At 35.9% G+C, this 16,488-nt stretch overlaps 1 protein-coding gene across 1 annotated transcript; it reads right to left on the bottom strand.

Annotated features, from left to right (window-relative positions):
* Positions 1-2,065: 2,065 nt before the first annotated feature.
* EMC5 (ER membrane protein complex subunit 5) lies at positions 2,066-16,188 on the bottom strand. Its single transcript, XM_083112344.1, has 4 exons — positions 15,986-16,188; positions 8,542-8,594; positions 7,463-7,566; positions 2,066-2,338 (listed from the first exon to the last, which is right to left on the bottom strand). The coding sequence occupies exons 1-4, from the start codon at positions 16,065-16,067 to the stop codon at positions 2,206-2,208; spliced, it is 372 nt and encodes a 123-aa protein (XP_082968470.1). The 5' UTR covers positions 16,068-16,188; the 3' UTR covers positions 2,066-2,205.
* Between the last annotated feature and the right edge of the window lie 300 nt (positions 16,189-16,488).

Here is a 16,488-nt window from a genome sequence, read left to right as displayed (position 1 = left end):
GATTTAAAAATGAATTAATAAGTTACTGAGACTGAAATATAAAACAAGAAATGTACTTAATGTCTGATACAGCAAATTAAGAAACTTTACTTCTCAGAAGCTTCAAGTTTTTTTAATTGTTTTGCAATAGCCTTTGCTTCTTCTTTAATCTTTTGTTGTTTGGCTTGTAAAGCACGGATCTCCTTGCTTGACGTTTCATTTCTTTCCTTTTGTCTTCTTTGTGATCACATTTCTTTCTCATCTTCTGCAATGCTTCTTCGTATCTAATACGTGCACCTTTAACTCTCTGGATCATATCTTTGCTTACTTCTACATTTGACACTCCTCCTACAACTTTCACTGCATCATAAACTTGCCGAATAGCCACAACAGACTCTTCTTTCAAGTTTTCTATTAAAACCTGCTTATTTACAGAATACCCACTTTCCACATATGCATTGCCATGTGATAAGCATGTAAAATTTCACATGTCATGTCATGACTATAACCAGGGCTCGAAAAATCCCGGTCGCCAGGTTACCATGGCGACTAAAATTTTCAGCCTGGCGACTGTGATCATTTGCTATTATGTACAAAATTTTGAAGATTCTTCATTCTTTATTTCTGTGGGCGAGGTTCAGCCTGAGGCTGGTCTACCACCTAACCCATGTCATGGAGTATGGCCAATATTTAAGCACATGTTGGGTGTGTCTGTTGACAAAATTTTGACCTGCTAGTGTTGCCATTTACGGAGGATATGTCCCAAAAATGTTACCACTCAACCCATAAAATCGCCAGTCAAAAATCAATCAAATGCTGCACATGATCAATATTTTTTGCAAATGACAGATTGACATGGCATCAGACATCCAATTATGACCCTTTGATAATTTCTTACATATTTTTCTCACTCAAAAATGCATTTCTGGAAAAGTTTTAACACTGCCTTTCGTCAGTTATTTATTTATCTAATTTTCTGTGTGGCGTAAACTGATAATTTTTTAGCATTGAAAAATATCTCAAATGGATGAGGCTTTATAAAGCAGGAAAACCAGTGTAAATATCTCTTACGGTTTTCAAGATATACATTTTCAAAGTTTGGGTTGCGCAACTTTGAAACACCTTAGTATGCACAATTGCAAGTAGGTTGTTTCCTGGCGCCTGATATTCAGAGCTGGCACCTAGCTCTGAAGAAGATTTTTCGAGCACTGACTATAACAATAGTTGAACATGATCAAAAACTTAAAATATGGACAAGTATTTATGAGCAATACATAATTCATAAGTAAATATTTAAAATTCTGTTCTAAATGCAGTAAATACACAATCAACAATATTGTACACAAAAGTTGGCAGAAAATAAATATTTCCCTAAACAGGACACTCCATTTTTTTACTATTTTGTAAAAAAAAAGAAGGAAGAAAAACTTAAAACTACTTCTTAATAAGGGAAATCAGATGAACACTGGATATCTTTATTATACGTTTTCCACATCTTTAAATATATTTTACGTCATGTAAAACATCGAAATCGGCTAATTAAATTTTAAAAAGTGCAAAAATTATGGGGGTATACACTTGGTCACCAGCCCTGGAATCACATTTAAAAACAAGAAACAGACAAACAAATAGATACAAGTTCCTTGCTGAAAGAGAAATGCTACAACAGCCTGGATTATCCACAGACAGGAGCACATTATAATCCCTCAGTTTTGCTTCATTGGGAACCATTAATCAATTACAAGATTTTCCCTGAGATTTGTATTTTTTTCAAATTCCCTGAGATTTCCAGGTTTTCCAGGTGTGCGGGAACCCTGTTCATGTCTAGTAACTGTTTTCGAAAGTAGCTACTGAATTTCATGTTAGTATACTACAGTGTGCTTCAAAAGTCAAGCAACCCAAAATTTTTATCTGCCAGTTATTAGTTTACAGAATTTTCTGCATGGAGTAAACTCATAATATTAAGCATTGAAAAATATCTCAATGGATGAGACTTTATAGTACTGGAAATGCAGTGTAAATGTATATTTTCATGTTACACGTGATCAAAGTTTGTGCTGCATGAATTTTTGAAAAACATCATAATTTATATATATATTTACACTCCGATTTTTAAATTTTGTGGTATAATTTATTTTTATCATATATACACAAATATATAGTCAATGTCTTTCACAAACACTGATATACAATCAATGTCTTTCATAAATACTGGATTCAGTTGATTTAACCAGAGGAGAGAGACTCCGTTTCTTCTAATGCAGACTTCAATGAAGGAGGATTGTAGTTTGGAGATAACGCTCTTCCCCTGTGATTAAATATGTAAAAGGATGGAACGTTTCGTAAAGTTTCCCATGATCTGCAAAGAAAAAACAGGTTCAAAATTGATTCAAAATTATGGCTGAAGATACCCATTGAGTTTCATTATAGGTATGATGTGTTTGTCTTTGTGCTGCTGGATTTGATCAGGTTCTTCTGGCCCTTGAACTTAGAAAATGAATCAGGGCTTTCACTACACAGATGTGGATTAGGATTTCTGGATCTATCTATCAGGACATCTAGGGATAACTGGCATTTGTTTGTCACTTCTTCATAGGAAAGCAACTTGATAATAATTTATAAAACAATGTACACCCGTAACGAAAAAAACCACCCACCCTCAAAAATTTCAAAGTCCAAATCTGCACGATGTGACAAGGTGGGGCAGTGTAGCAAACCTCACATGCGAGAAAGTAGCATCGCCAGTAGGTTGAAGTCTTGGTGATGCCAAGTTTATTTAATTTATTTATTTAACTCTTACCATACGCCAGAAAAAAGAAAAGAAAAAAAATATTGACCGAGTGGAGACTCGAACATGGGATCAAAATGTCAGTTTGAGTTTATAAGTAGGATGCCTTAACCAACTACTCTAGATTTCTCTCTTCTCTTTCATTCTCTCTCTCCACTCAACATGCTCTTCCGGTCTCGCTCGGAAGATACCGCATGGCACTTTTCGTCCAGCCACTTCTTGCAACTTTACATTTCGTGAGAGACCTGTTGACATATTTCCCCCATAAATCACAGTTTGGTTTGTGGCCATGATATTTTTTATGTCCTTACCTATGATTGTTGTAGCCTGTAGGAATGTAACCAGCTCCTATACAAGCCAAATGCTGAGTCGGAAAGACTGCTACGATGATCGAAAGTGTTACAAACTGTAAAGAACTCGCACCATTTGCAGTTTCACTGTTGATATGGTAGGACACGTAATTAAGATCAACATGCATGTTGTTTATATGACCAAACACCCAATTGCTATTGTGTTCATTTCTGGCTATATATGCGTTTTGTGGCTGCTTGTTTGTGTGCGTGCATGTTTGTGTATTTTTTTCAATATTCACTTTATGCAAAAATTCAGCATGTAATGTTTATCAAGTTGAAAATAATATATTTTATCATTTTTCATCATTCACACATTCACCGAGTTTAAGAAGATATCTGCATCAATAGCAATGTTGACGAATGAAGCAAGAGCAAAGAATGTGTTGCGAAATTTATAAATTGTTTAATTATTTGTAATTATTCATCAGAAATAAATAAATACATCAATTACATATGTTTTGTGGCATCATCAAGACTTCGACGTACTGGCGATGCTACTTTCTCGCATGTGAGGTTTGCTACACTCAACGATGTGACAACGCCTTGTTGTCACATCGTGCAGATTTGGACTTTGAAATTTTCGAGGGTAGGCAGTTTTTTTTTCCTCACGGGTGTACATGAGGATTTTGTATACCGTGTGATTTTTTTAACCTGAATCAATTGAATATCTTGAAAAAAAAATCATCCTACAAAAAAATGTTCGAAATAAAAAGTTGATAGTTTGGAGGGGGAAGTTTAGTGGTGCAACAAAAGAACACCCCCTCCCCCTCTTGTAAGTGGGGTAGGGGGCAACTTTGAAATTTCAAACAGAAACCCCTATTTTTTATTACAGATTCGGATTTTACGGGGAAAAATACATACGTTTTGTCTGAAACATTTTTTTCGATTTTTGATACATGGCGCTATAATCGACAATTTTTCATTTCTTGAATGTTTATACTTTAAAACCAATGTATTTCATTTCGCAATTCATTTAAATTCAAAAAATAAAACATTCTCGTGCATGAACTTTGTACTAATTCTTGACAAATCTTTTGAGATTTCATTAAGCTGGTAATTCGCCTATTTACAACATTTAAAAGTTAGATTCAATATTTGTTTAATTTTTTTTTATTGTTGTGTCAAAGATGCTTAACAAAGCTACAACAGAAAAATAAAAATAAAACAATTTCAAGAAAAATTTTTTTTTTAGACTTTTCCTGTTAAATCATTGCTTGTTTTTCATTGTTTTGTAGATCACAAGAATGCTCCGAGCGATTAATTTGACTAAGCTGTTGATACTTTTTAATATCAATGGATGTATTAACTGTAGAATGGAAAATTAAAATGGTTCTCGTGTATGGAGAATCTAGCAGGAATCTCCGTCAAGCTGTCGTTGTTTATGCTGAGCGTTTTCCAGGCAGGGTGCGTTCTTTCGCTTTGCTTCAACGTACAGTCAATCTATTTACTACTGAAGGAAGTGTTAAACCTAAACAAAGGAATTTGTTTTACAACAATTTCAAGTCCTGGAACAAAAATGTTTTATTTTTTGAATTTAAATGAATTGCGAAATGAAATACATTGGTTTTAAAGTGTAAACATTCAAGCAATGAAAATTTGTCGATTATAGCACCATGTATCAAAAATCGAAAAAAATGTTTCAGACAAAACTTATGTATTTTTTTCCTTAAAATCCGAATCTGTAATAAAAAATAGGGGTTTCTATTTGAAATTTCAAAGTTGGGGGGTGTTCTTTTGTTGCACCACTAAACTTCCCCCTCCAAACTATCAACTTTTTATTTCAAACATTTTTTTGTAGGATGATTTTTTTCAAGATATTCAAATGATTCAGGTTAAAAAAATCACCCAGTATATCAGAATGACTTTTGGTGAAAGTACATTAATCTCGTAATCATTTAATGGTGTTTATTAGTCTGTAAGAAAGGAAACAAAATACATGTACTGATGGGGTGAAGCTCACACAAAAGGAAATGTAATATGTAAACTGTGTAAATACACTTTCCCTTCATTTAAAATGCAATAATTTTTACAGCCAAAAATAGCAAACATTTTGTGTAGAATAATATACAGAATACAAATCATGCTAACCATAAATAGTGTCATTATCATTAAACTGTAAATAAATATGGTAGCGGACATTTTGCAAACTGTCATAATTCAGCTACAAAAACTATAAAAAATTATAATTATAGTGTACATCCCAAATTATTATTTTCACTGGAAGAAAAGTCAATGAACTTATTACAGTTTCATTAACACACTCACAAACATTTCCACAGTATGTTCATATATACAGTATCAGAAACAGAAAAATGTAGATTTTCATATATTTTTTATTTGCTTTAATCAAACTGTTAAAATATTTTACAGGGCCGTTTACCAGAAAAAGCCTTTCTATATTAAAAAAACAACATATCTATATATATGGTGCCAAAAAAACATATAAACAATTTTAAGTGTGTTTTTAAAAAAATATTAAAAAAAATTATCTAAATCCAAAAAATCATTATTTTTATCCACCCTGATGTATGTGTTGCAAAGTACTGGTGATAGTGGTGAACCCATTGCTATTTGTAGAATCCAGGGTCTATTTGGAAGTATGTCATCTTGATACAGAGGGACAGTAACACCACGAGTGTTGTTCGGTTCTGTGGTATTAGGTTCTGTAGTGTCTGAAATCTATTTTTTGACTACGGCGATGTTTCTGAAGAGGGCTTTCAACATCAAAACTGACTACTGTGTTGTTCATCTAATTCCATTTGCTGAGTTGTTCGTGAATAATTAGCTTCTCTATCTCTGATGCAAATATTATCTGATAGTTGCATGTCTAAATAGCAGTTGTGCAACTTTGTCACCTAAGCAGCAGCTGCAACTGATGTATTTGCTGCTGGAAATGAAGAAATCCATGTCCTTTTCAGTTTCCGCCCCCCTCCCTCCATATATATGTCATATGTGCATAAAATTTATATAGTCTGAATCTATGGTTCATTCTGAGTAAAACAATATATAATTTGTCTGTCTACGGCAATTAGCGTCCAATCTAGTCATTTTTATAAAACTTGCCTTGGGCAGCAAAGGGGTTACATGCCAAAGAGGCTCAGCTGGCTAAAGGTTAAGTGAGGGTGTTCTCTTGCAACTTCAATAACATGCACCTACACTACGATCTCCATAATCTGATACAAGAATGACCAGAGGAATCAGAATTATTTCCAAAGAGCTTCGTAAAGAGTTATTGCGAGTGCACCCCAAGAGAATATGGACATTCGTTACCACTTGCCAGTCAATTGGGTGCAATTTTGACCTGGTGGTCAGGGAGGGAAAGCACATTTTCAAAAGGCCTCCTACTTCCCTTAATGGGACAGACAATAAAACCATTCAGAGCAGCTCCTCCCATTGCAGTGAGTAGTAGAAATAAATGTCTTGCTTTGGGGTTCATGCCACAGAAAATTTAAGAGCAGTGTTTCAAACTGTAAGCTAAATTTACTGAAGAACTATTTTGCAATATTTGTCAAAGTAAAATTTTCAGTAAAATGCCTGGTTCATATGTTTGTTTTGGGGGGAGGGCAGTGCCCCCGGTGGTAGTGAAGGCAGAGACTGACTGCAGTAAGGAGCAAATGTTGTTGTAGTGTACTGCTGGAGATAATTTAGCTCGAGAACCAAATAGTTCACATGACAACACATATACGGAATTGAGAGCTTCTTCACTTGAGCGAATAACACTCGAACAAGCAAAATGAGCAGTATATGCTCAAAGCCCAGTAGTACACTCATAACCACAATTTGTCTGTGGTAGTGAGTCCTCAAATATGGATCGTGAAATGAAAGATGCAGTGAAATTGAAACTTAAGTAAACATAGTTATTATCTACATGTAAAAATGTATTTAAATCTATCTTACCAATTCAGGGTTGTATGAAAATGAAATAGATTATTGTGGGCTGAAACTGCCAGTACGAATATTTTACATTTAAGTGTCTACGATTATTAAACGAGTACAAGCGAGCAGGCGAAAGTGGTCACATGCAATACTCTATTGGCATGGAATGCCAGGGTCCTGTGTGGGCACATTAGCCACAATCCCTTACTTTTTAGCACATCGTGCTACAATGCCAGGGCTCCCAGGTTCAAATTCTGACCTGGCCATGAGTGTTTGTGAGTGTATATTAATTTCATCACATCAGACACTCATCCCAATCTTCGCAATTAGCCAAAAGTAGCACAAAAGCGAGGTAAAATGAACAAAATTGATCAAATAAAATCTTAGTAATTTTTCAATGAGATGCAAATTTAATCACTTACAATTATACTAAGAGGCACAAATATGGTGTAGGACAGGTACTTACTTATTTTCCAAATCCACAGTTGCCCTAATCTCTTTAAAATCTCCTGCTATGTACATGATTCCATACATGGTCACAAATAAACTTAGTATCCCTTGCACAAGGATCTGTCAAATAAAAACAATTGACAAAATATTATTATTTTTAAAGGCTTTCCTGCAAAGTGTAATGCAAGTTCCCCAGACCATTTTCAACCCAATACCAAGAGAGAAACATAACAACATCTTTCAAAGCAAATGCCTGGCATATACATTCCATCAAAAACAAAAAATGAAGACAAAATTCCTGACTTTTCCAGGTCTGTTGCCACCCTGTAAATAGTAACTTTGTATGATTAACTCGCCTAACCTAGTCACATGTGATTAGACAAATAGTTCTAAAAGAAAGATGCAATCAGTACCTAGTCATATCATAAATTCTGTTACAAAGTTTAGACACGGATGGCAACACTGGTTGGTAAGGTAACCCCGCAATGTTGGATCAAACAACAACCAGTATCATTGTGTGTTTGGATGTGGTAGCGGAAAGGCGAATTTCACTGTGAGTCGAATGGAGTGGGGTGTATACGAGAACAGTGTGGCAGTAATCGCACTTGACAAATTACCATCGGACATTTTCAACACCCTGAAAAAGCTGAATATCAGCAGGATGACCATCAACAGATACTATGACACAGGGACAATTGAGGACCGTGTTTATGCCTCGACATCCCAGGGAGGCTCGTGAAAACGCCACGGATCCTCAGATCCCTCGAGACCGTGTGTGCTGCGATCGATGACTGGCCTCGGACACTTCGAGCCTGAGTGAAGGCCAGAGGTGGCCATTTTCAACAATGATTGGTGCTCTGAGTTGGCAAGACCTGTACCTTTGTAACATCCAAATATTAATACATTACCTTGCTCACTTTGCCTGTAGTTCATTATTAACTTTGTAACAGAATTTATGATATGACATAATATGACTATTAAGCCTCTGTAGCACATGCATTTAGAAATTCAGTGATTTCATGACAGAACCACGTGTATAATGAGGAGATTACTACCCAGCAAATGGAATTTCAGCCCAAGATATGATATACTTACATCAATTGGAAGGGAATCGAAGTCTTGTTCTGTTAAACGGAGGTATGATCGATCTGTCAAGAAAAAAATAATAATGAGCATTCAGATATACACAGTTTAATTAAGCACTGTCTGACTACCAAAGTAAAGCAGATTAAATGCACAGAACAACATATAAAAGATTCTAACATACTATGATTTCTTGTTTTGCTTCATCACTGGTCCACAATAAATTATTTAATAACAAAATTGCTACCACCCAAAAGTGTCAAAAAAACATGACTACATGGTCCTACTTCATATAAATAACACAATGAATCAATCTGCAAATTATTGTTTTTCATTGCATTAATTTTTAAATATTCGTGAATGTACATGATCTGCATATTTTACCAACAAACATTACTACAGTCCCGCAGAATCAATTTGAGAGAAATGGCCGCTCTGTGAGTGATGCAACTGCGCTCGAATTGGCTAGAGCGGGGAACTTCCCGCTGTGATGGGCCAACGGAAACTCTAATGTTCGGGCACGCAAAATGTTACCAACTGTTGAAAGGACTCACGTGCAGTGACTGGTGAAGCAAGCAAAGCGGCAGTGCATAGAGCCTCGGTGTTTTCAAATTACGGATTAAAGGTAAAGAATAAAGTGTTTATCCATTTATTGTGTAAGATAGAATACTTATAATTTACTTAGCATGTCCCCTTAATACAGTGAAATTTCCGTTACACAATGTAATTATTTTTCAAATCTCCCATTTCCCGTTGTCAGCTGATTTCGTTAATGCTTTTCATGCATTCAGACTATGTCATCATACTCAAGTTCATATTTCATTTCTTAGCAGACACCACAAAGTACTTCGTAATTCTATCAAATGAGTTCATTATGAATATTTTAATCCAATTGCATGTCTAGAACCTTACATTCTATGTGTGAATGTTGCACACATAACTAGACCTTGGATTTTTAGGTTCTAAAGAGTGTGCTTTCAGGTTCCTAAAATAGGCTCTAAAAATACTAAAATAGGTTCTAAAAATCCTAATATAGGTTCTACAAATCTTAAAATAGGTTCTAAAAATCCTAAAAATCTTAAAATAGGTTCTAAAAATCCTACAAAAAGTTCTAAAATATTAAATTAGACTCGAAAAATTCTGAAATAGGTTCCAAAAAACTTGGTACAAAATTCCTAAGTACTGATCAAATACAATTGTTAAGAAAAATCACAAGAACCGTAAGAAATTTTAGTAGGTATATGTAACAACCAAATGTTAATTTTCTAATCAAATCTTCATTTGTATGCATCATTTTCAAAATTATCCACAAATTATTGTGATACTATACTTGTTGACATGAAAAATGAATTGGTATGTAAATTTGCTGCACATTATCAGGGTGGCTACTCACTTGGAATTCTTTGAATTCTGGGAATTATGCGAGAATTATTGGCTCTGGAAATCATGCATGAATTTCGAAGAAAAAAAGGTACAAGCAGATGTTTTCTTTTAATTATCTTTCAACATAGTCAGTGGTGCAAATTTGAATGTTGAAACTTTACTTCGCAAGGCGTGAATGCCACAAAATGACTGAACTGACGCGAAAGTGACCAAGATCACGTAACTTTGGGCTGTGCAGGCAGTAGAGACGATTTGCTGCCAAAACTGGGAAGGGTTGGGAGGGGGTGCAAGAATAGTTCACTTTCTCTTAGTAGACAAGGCTTAGCATTAAGAGTGCATAGTGCGGGGGCAAAAAGTAGGAGGCAACTGCCCCCTCTAATTGCCGCCACTCTGTGCAGGTAACAGTGGTGTCAAACATTTTGTTTTGTTTAGAGCTTTGAAAAATGTCATAGAATTGGAGGGGGGAGGGAAATACACAGAAAAGTTGTTTCAAACACGAAAGTCATTGAATTGTTTGGTCACCAAACCGAGTAAATACCTCTGCGATATAAAAATCCTGTAAAACCTAAAATAGGTTCTAACAAGCAAAATAGGTTATTTTAGGCACTATAAAATTTCGTCAGTTGTTGCATTTTTTAATGAAGCACTGACATAACTTGTTATTTCTAATTTACCTGCAAAGGAAAAAATAGGTTAAAACCCTAAAATCCGAGGTATACACATAACACTGGAATGCACCATCACATTAACTTTTACCACATAAAATTTGTGTATGCTCTTCCCACAAAATAGTCTCTCCGTTCCTCTGTCCTGCCACCAGCATTACAAGCACAGTGTACAAACTTAGCTATGATAATTTTACATCTGGGCCTCTACGTTATATTTTGTTTGAAACTAGACAATTTAACATTAAGATTAAAACCATGGATTATTGTAATCCCTAAAGGTGAATAAATGAATCAAAATCAAATCAAATAAACTGCTTTCACCAGGTGGTGAATTTAGCTTTTGTGCAAGTTTCACCAGGTCTCATGATTCGTCACTACACAGGAACTACATTATGTGCACCTTCTCATCTTTCTATTTGTGCTGCTTATTAATTTCCACGTCTCTCTAAAAACTTTGCAACTTATACAGGAGCATTAGGGAATGCATTAGAATACTGGAAATGCTTGAAGAAGGAAGCTCGGAACTTTGAGAAAGTAAATAGCGCAGTTAAAATCTTCGCTAAGTATTATTTACCCAAGAAATTATGATCTAAAAAGTAGCTGCCATCCTTGATTTGCTGTCATCTCAGACATCCAGTTCCGGCAGATTTTCGAGTGAAGTTCGAGACCAGATACTACATAATCAGGTGATGGAAGCTGTTATGGGTATTATTTGAATGCTAAGAGCTGTAAACCTGGTCTACCTACTCTAACAATGAAAACATTTATGGACTTAATACCAGCTTTCCATCCATCATGAGCATGAAAAATGACACAGAAGTGGCAAATCGTTCTCCAGAAAATATGCAATAAGCAATCATTAAAACTTTGAAGTACGTGTTAACAGGCATGAACAGAAATCAAACATACAAAAATGTGTGTCTACCATGATTAGTTTGAAATTAACCATTTTTTATGGAAAAGAGTATATAGATCTTGCTCAAGATAGGGACAGATGGAAGGCCTGTGTTGCTGTAGTCATGAACCTTCTGGTTTGAGAAGGCTAGAGAGTTAGTTAGTTTGGAACTTCATTCTTTTTGCACTGCTTGACAATTGATTGATTTAGTTTATTTTACTTTGTGTTTTGTGTCTCTTGGTTAATTTGTGAAGATGGGGATGAATGATGAAATTGATGAATGGACATTCACAAACAACCAAGCCCGAGTGGGATTCGAACCCGGGACCCTTAGCGTCGCAGCGTGATGTGCTAACCACTCGGCCACAGAGTCCAGCTCACAGCTTGATAAGTTAGGTTCCATATCTCTGTACAAAATAATTAGTTAAAAATTTTAATATAGTGTTTAGATTAACTGCTCTCTATAATAATAATAGCACATGTAGATTTTTTCCATGTTATGCTTTGTGGTTAGTGTGTGATTTAACTCGGCAAAAAGAAAAGACCACATAAAATATAATAGCATGGGTACTTAATAATAATTTTAAAAAACTAGTGAAAATACCTCAGCTTGCTAATCTTATCTCTTTGTGACAGTAGTTACACCCTATATTTTTAAGAGCAAATTCCTTGAAAATAAAACTAACCGTCTACAAACTACAGAGTTTTCCCACAGGTTACCATAACTACACAGAAAAGGGAATAGCTACAACTAGTTTATAATTATAATAATAAACATTTGACCCACCTGGTGGAGCTAGCTTTTGAGCTATTTTCACCAGTTTTTAAACTCCACATGCCCATGATCTATGACCTGGCCTGTTACATTCATTCTTTAGTTGTAGTCATGTATCAAGCTTAAGTCAGTTTGCACTTATTTTCGTGTGGGTTAAGAGTCGTCGTTAGGCAGGTCAGGTTTAGGGTTATTACATTGCCACTGTAAAAACTTCCAATACCCAATCATGTGATTTGACTTCTTCAGCACTTTGTTATTCTCAACACCTGGTGAAAATAGACCCATATGCTATTCTCAACACCTGGTGAAAATAGACCCATATGCTATTCTCAGCACCTGGTGAAAACAGTTGCGGACATTTTTTTAATGTGTTCAATTTTACTTTAAAACAGCAGGTTAATGCAATAAAACAGTGGCCAGCAGGGGAATCTCAAAGTAGGTTTTCAATTAATGGCGTACTTGTTATAAAAAGATGTGTTAGGGAATGTAAATATGAATGTTATGCTAGCAAATAGAGTTATATATGTATATACATGTATTATTATGCCTGGTGAACTGGCAGCTATGGCCAATTGTAATAGTCTGCACATAGGAACTCTATATCACTTTGTTAATGTACATCTTATATGTATTAAAATGTAAATTCACCTTCTTATCAGTTACAATATAGTGTATGGTAACAGTTTGATCTCGGCCGAACGCATTTCCTCATTTTTATAGAAGAAACTACTTACGGAAATGAGTTCCTGTAGCATTTTGAAAGTTCGTAGAGGTATTTTCTTTCATCGTGGAATCTATTTCACCGGGAACCTATGTACTTTTTGAGAAAAATATCTCTCCGGTGAACAATTACCTATCTTTTTATGTGAACAGGATATTGCATACGTTTGATGATGTAATTCCCTGTTAGTGTATCCAACCTACCTGAATGTGCATGATTTGTGATGTTGAATTTCAGTACGAACCCTTTTTTTTTTAACTATGTCAACCTAACCTATGTTAACGTAATGTAACCTAACCAAACCTAAGTAACCTAACCTGTTCATGGAACCCTTTTTTTAACTATGTTAACCTAACCTAACTAGGTTAATGTAACATAACTAACGTAACCTAAGTAACATTAACCTAACCCGTGCATGGAACGCAAGGAACTATGTTAACGTAACTAATGAAACCTAACCTAACCCATGCATGGATTGCGAGGTATTAGCATAATTTCAAAACCCGGGAAAAAATACAAAATTAGTAACACGAAAGTAGGCATTTTTTGGTTAAGAAGGTTGGAAACACTGCATGCCCACTGATGATCCACAATGCAACTCAAGCTGTGCCCTCCATATTGTGTGTTATGCAAGCGAAAAAGGAAGAACAATAATTACTTAATGTGAAAAATTGAAATTATTTTGGTAAAACTTTGGTATGGTCCCAACACCTCTCGCTCGTTTATTTCATCATTTTTAACATTCGTACTTACGTATTCTGCATTGCGAAAGATTCTTCAAGGTGCTATTTTGCTTTTTGCACGAAAATAATTTCAATTTGTGACATGAAGAGTAATTATTGTTCTTCCTTTTCTGCTCTTTCGTAAGACACAATATGGTGAGACAGCTTGACTAGTATGCTAGATCATCAGTGGGTATGCAGTGTTTCCAACCTTGTCAACCGAAAAATCCCCACGAACCATTCACGGATAGCCCAATTCATGAATAGCCCCACGAACCATGCACAGATAGCCCCACAAACCGAAGAATCCCCACATACCCCCACAAACCATGCACAGCAAGGTTAGGTTAGGTTAGGCAAACAGTTAAAATTGTCATCTTGCAAAAAAAAACAAAACTGCATGGTTGGAAACACTGACAGTGAGTTACGTCATCAAACATTTGCAACATTTGGTTCACGTAGTGCAAGCAAATGACAGCAACAGCAATTGTGCGTCAGAGAGTTATTTCTGTTGAAAAATACAAGATTTCCCGGTGGAATAGATTCCACGATGAAAGAAAATACCCCCACGGGTACTACTTTACTATACCAGAAACACCTATCAATGATTTATTTCGCAATTTTTTACATTGCTAACTTACTATTCTGCATTGCGGAACATTTCTTTAGGTGAAATAATGAATTTGTAATGAAAATAATGTCTATTTCTTACATTAACGAGTACTTACTGTTGTTCCTTATTTCCCACAAACCATCCACGGGTAGCCCCGAAAACCATTGACGTTAGCCCAAAAATTCACGATAGCCCCATGAACCATCACGGAGACGAGGTATGCCTACTAGGTTAGGTTAGGCCTGTTAGGTTAGGTTCCATTAGCACTCCTTTCGTTCAATTTAGCATATACAGACAACATGAGTTTTTCTCGATGAAAGAAAATTCACGGAATTCTTTTAATTTTAACCTTTCACGTCCTGCATTCCACTTCTTTCTTCAAGATTCCGTGTCGAATTACAAATTCCACGGCATCTTACACACCCGGCAACAACTTCACGACCCATCCTCAACATGTCATCTTGTAGCAGCAGCAATAGCACGTATTGTGCTCTCGTGCAGAAAGCAAATGGCGGCAGCAGCAATAGCGCGTCGGAAATAGATTTTCGTAGAAAAACACATGCATTCGCATTAAAATGGATCAAAACTACATTCCCGAACATTAACAATGCTACAGAAAATGATTTGCGTAAGTACTTTCGGTAAATATGCGATAACGCCCAGACATCTTTCACTCATTTATTTCCTTAATTTTACAATTGGTACTTACCTATTTTGCCTTGCAGAACATTCTTTAAGGTGAAGTTATGCCTTACCTCCACAAACCACGCACGTTAGCCCCAAAAACCATCCACGGGTAGCCCCACAAACCATTGACGTTAACCCCAAAATCCATCCATGGGTAGCCCCACAAACCATTGATGTTAGCCCCAAAAACCATCCACGACTAGCCCCACAAACCATTCACACAAGGTTAGGTTAGGCCTGTTAGGTTAGGTTCCATTAGCACTCATTTCACCCCTAAATTCATCGAAAAAAGAAAGCGCGGCGCCATCTGCATGCACACAATGTAAACAACGGCATAATGTGGCAGGCAATGCCAATTTCTTACGTAAAAGGTGATTAATTCTTGTTCGGCAGCATTAAACTACGAAGTTTTTACTTTCCGTGAAAGAAAATACCTCCAAGAACGTCCAGAATGCTAAAGAAACTCATTTCAGTAAGTACTTTCTCCTGTAAATTTGAAGAAATCCGTGCGGGCGATATCGCAATTTACCGTACTTTCTCCTGTAAATTTGAAGAAATTCGTTTCTGGTATAGAAAAGTGTTACCAACATTGCCTTCAAGGCCCAGAAGAAAATATGATTTTTCATCAACTTCCGAGCCCTAGTTATAAAAAATAATTGACTACAATATACATCGAACTCACACATACACTCAAGATTATGGAAACAAGTCCAACATTTTCATTAAGCCCTAATTTATGATATCCTTTAGAGCTAAAAATACCCCACCAGACCCGTTGAACATTCTGGATAAACCGATGTGTAGAACAGAAATTTTGCTGTTGCTAAACATTCGATTCGTTTGCAAATACATTTACCAGTAACAAAAAGTGTGCGTCACCTGATTGGACTACAACAACCTTACAAAACTTTTGTAAACATACTTTGTGTCCGTCAAAAGCCACATAAGGGAATGTTACTTAATGCTATAACTTACAAATACGTTTAACTTACGTTGAGCAGCGGAATAAGCAGCGTGAAATAACGAGAAAAAACCCGAACTAAAAACACATTTGGAAAACATGGAGGCGGACATCTCTAAATATTATTTTGTTCAGGGTTAAAAAACAAATTTCAGCTAAGCACTGATCTTATCATGGACTGTGCACAGATTTACTAGTACGAACAGATGTTACAGCTTCGATCACAGATTAGATAAAGGCAAGGAATATAGATGTATTTTAGGAAGAGCATTCCGAGACACGGAGCTCTATCATTGGCCAGAAGCCGCAACGAGCTCTGACGTGACCAAGGGGATCTGTCAAGTGGCGAGGCTCGCGTAGCAATGGAAGCTTACGGGAAATATTTTCATTTTTAATTGTCCATATCTTGGTTCTATTAATCATTTGCGGCAGAATAATAAGCAAAACGCAAGGAATAAGACCTAGGCAATAATATGAAGAAGTTTACAGCACGCAATTACAATAAATGGCGTTATACAAATCAAACAAAAAGTA

The sequence above is a fragment of the Lepisma saccharinum genome, chromosome 26 (assembly GCF_977018435.1).
Source record: "Lepisma saccharinum chromosome 26, izLepSacc3.1, whole genome shotgun sequence".
Classification (NCBI taxonomy): domain Eukaryota; kingdom Metazoa; phylum Arthropoda; class Insecta; order Zygentoma; family Lepismatidae; genus Lepisma; species Lepisma saccharinum.
This window is presented reverse-complemented; position numbering and strand designations above follow the sequence as displayed.

Coding starts and splice junctions, on each gene's coding strand:
- EMC5 (XM_083112344.1), bottom strand. CDS start 16,067: ATGTCCGCCTCCATGTTTTCCAAATGTGTTTTTAGTTCGGGTTTTTTC. Junction 7,567..8,541: donor TCGATTCCCTTCCAATTGAT/GTAAGTATATCA, acceptor TTTATTTGACAG/ATCCTTGTGCAAGGGATACT. Junction 2,339..7,462: donor ACTGTGGATTTGGAAAATAA/GTAAGTACCTGT, acceptor TTTTCTTTGCAG/ATCATGGGAAACTTTACGAA.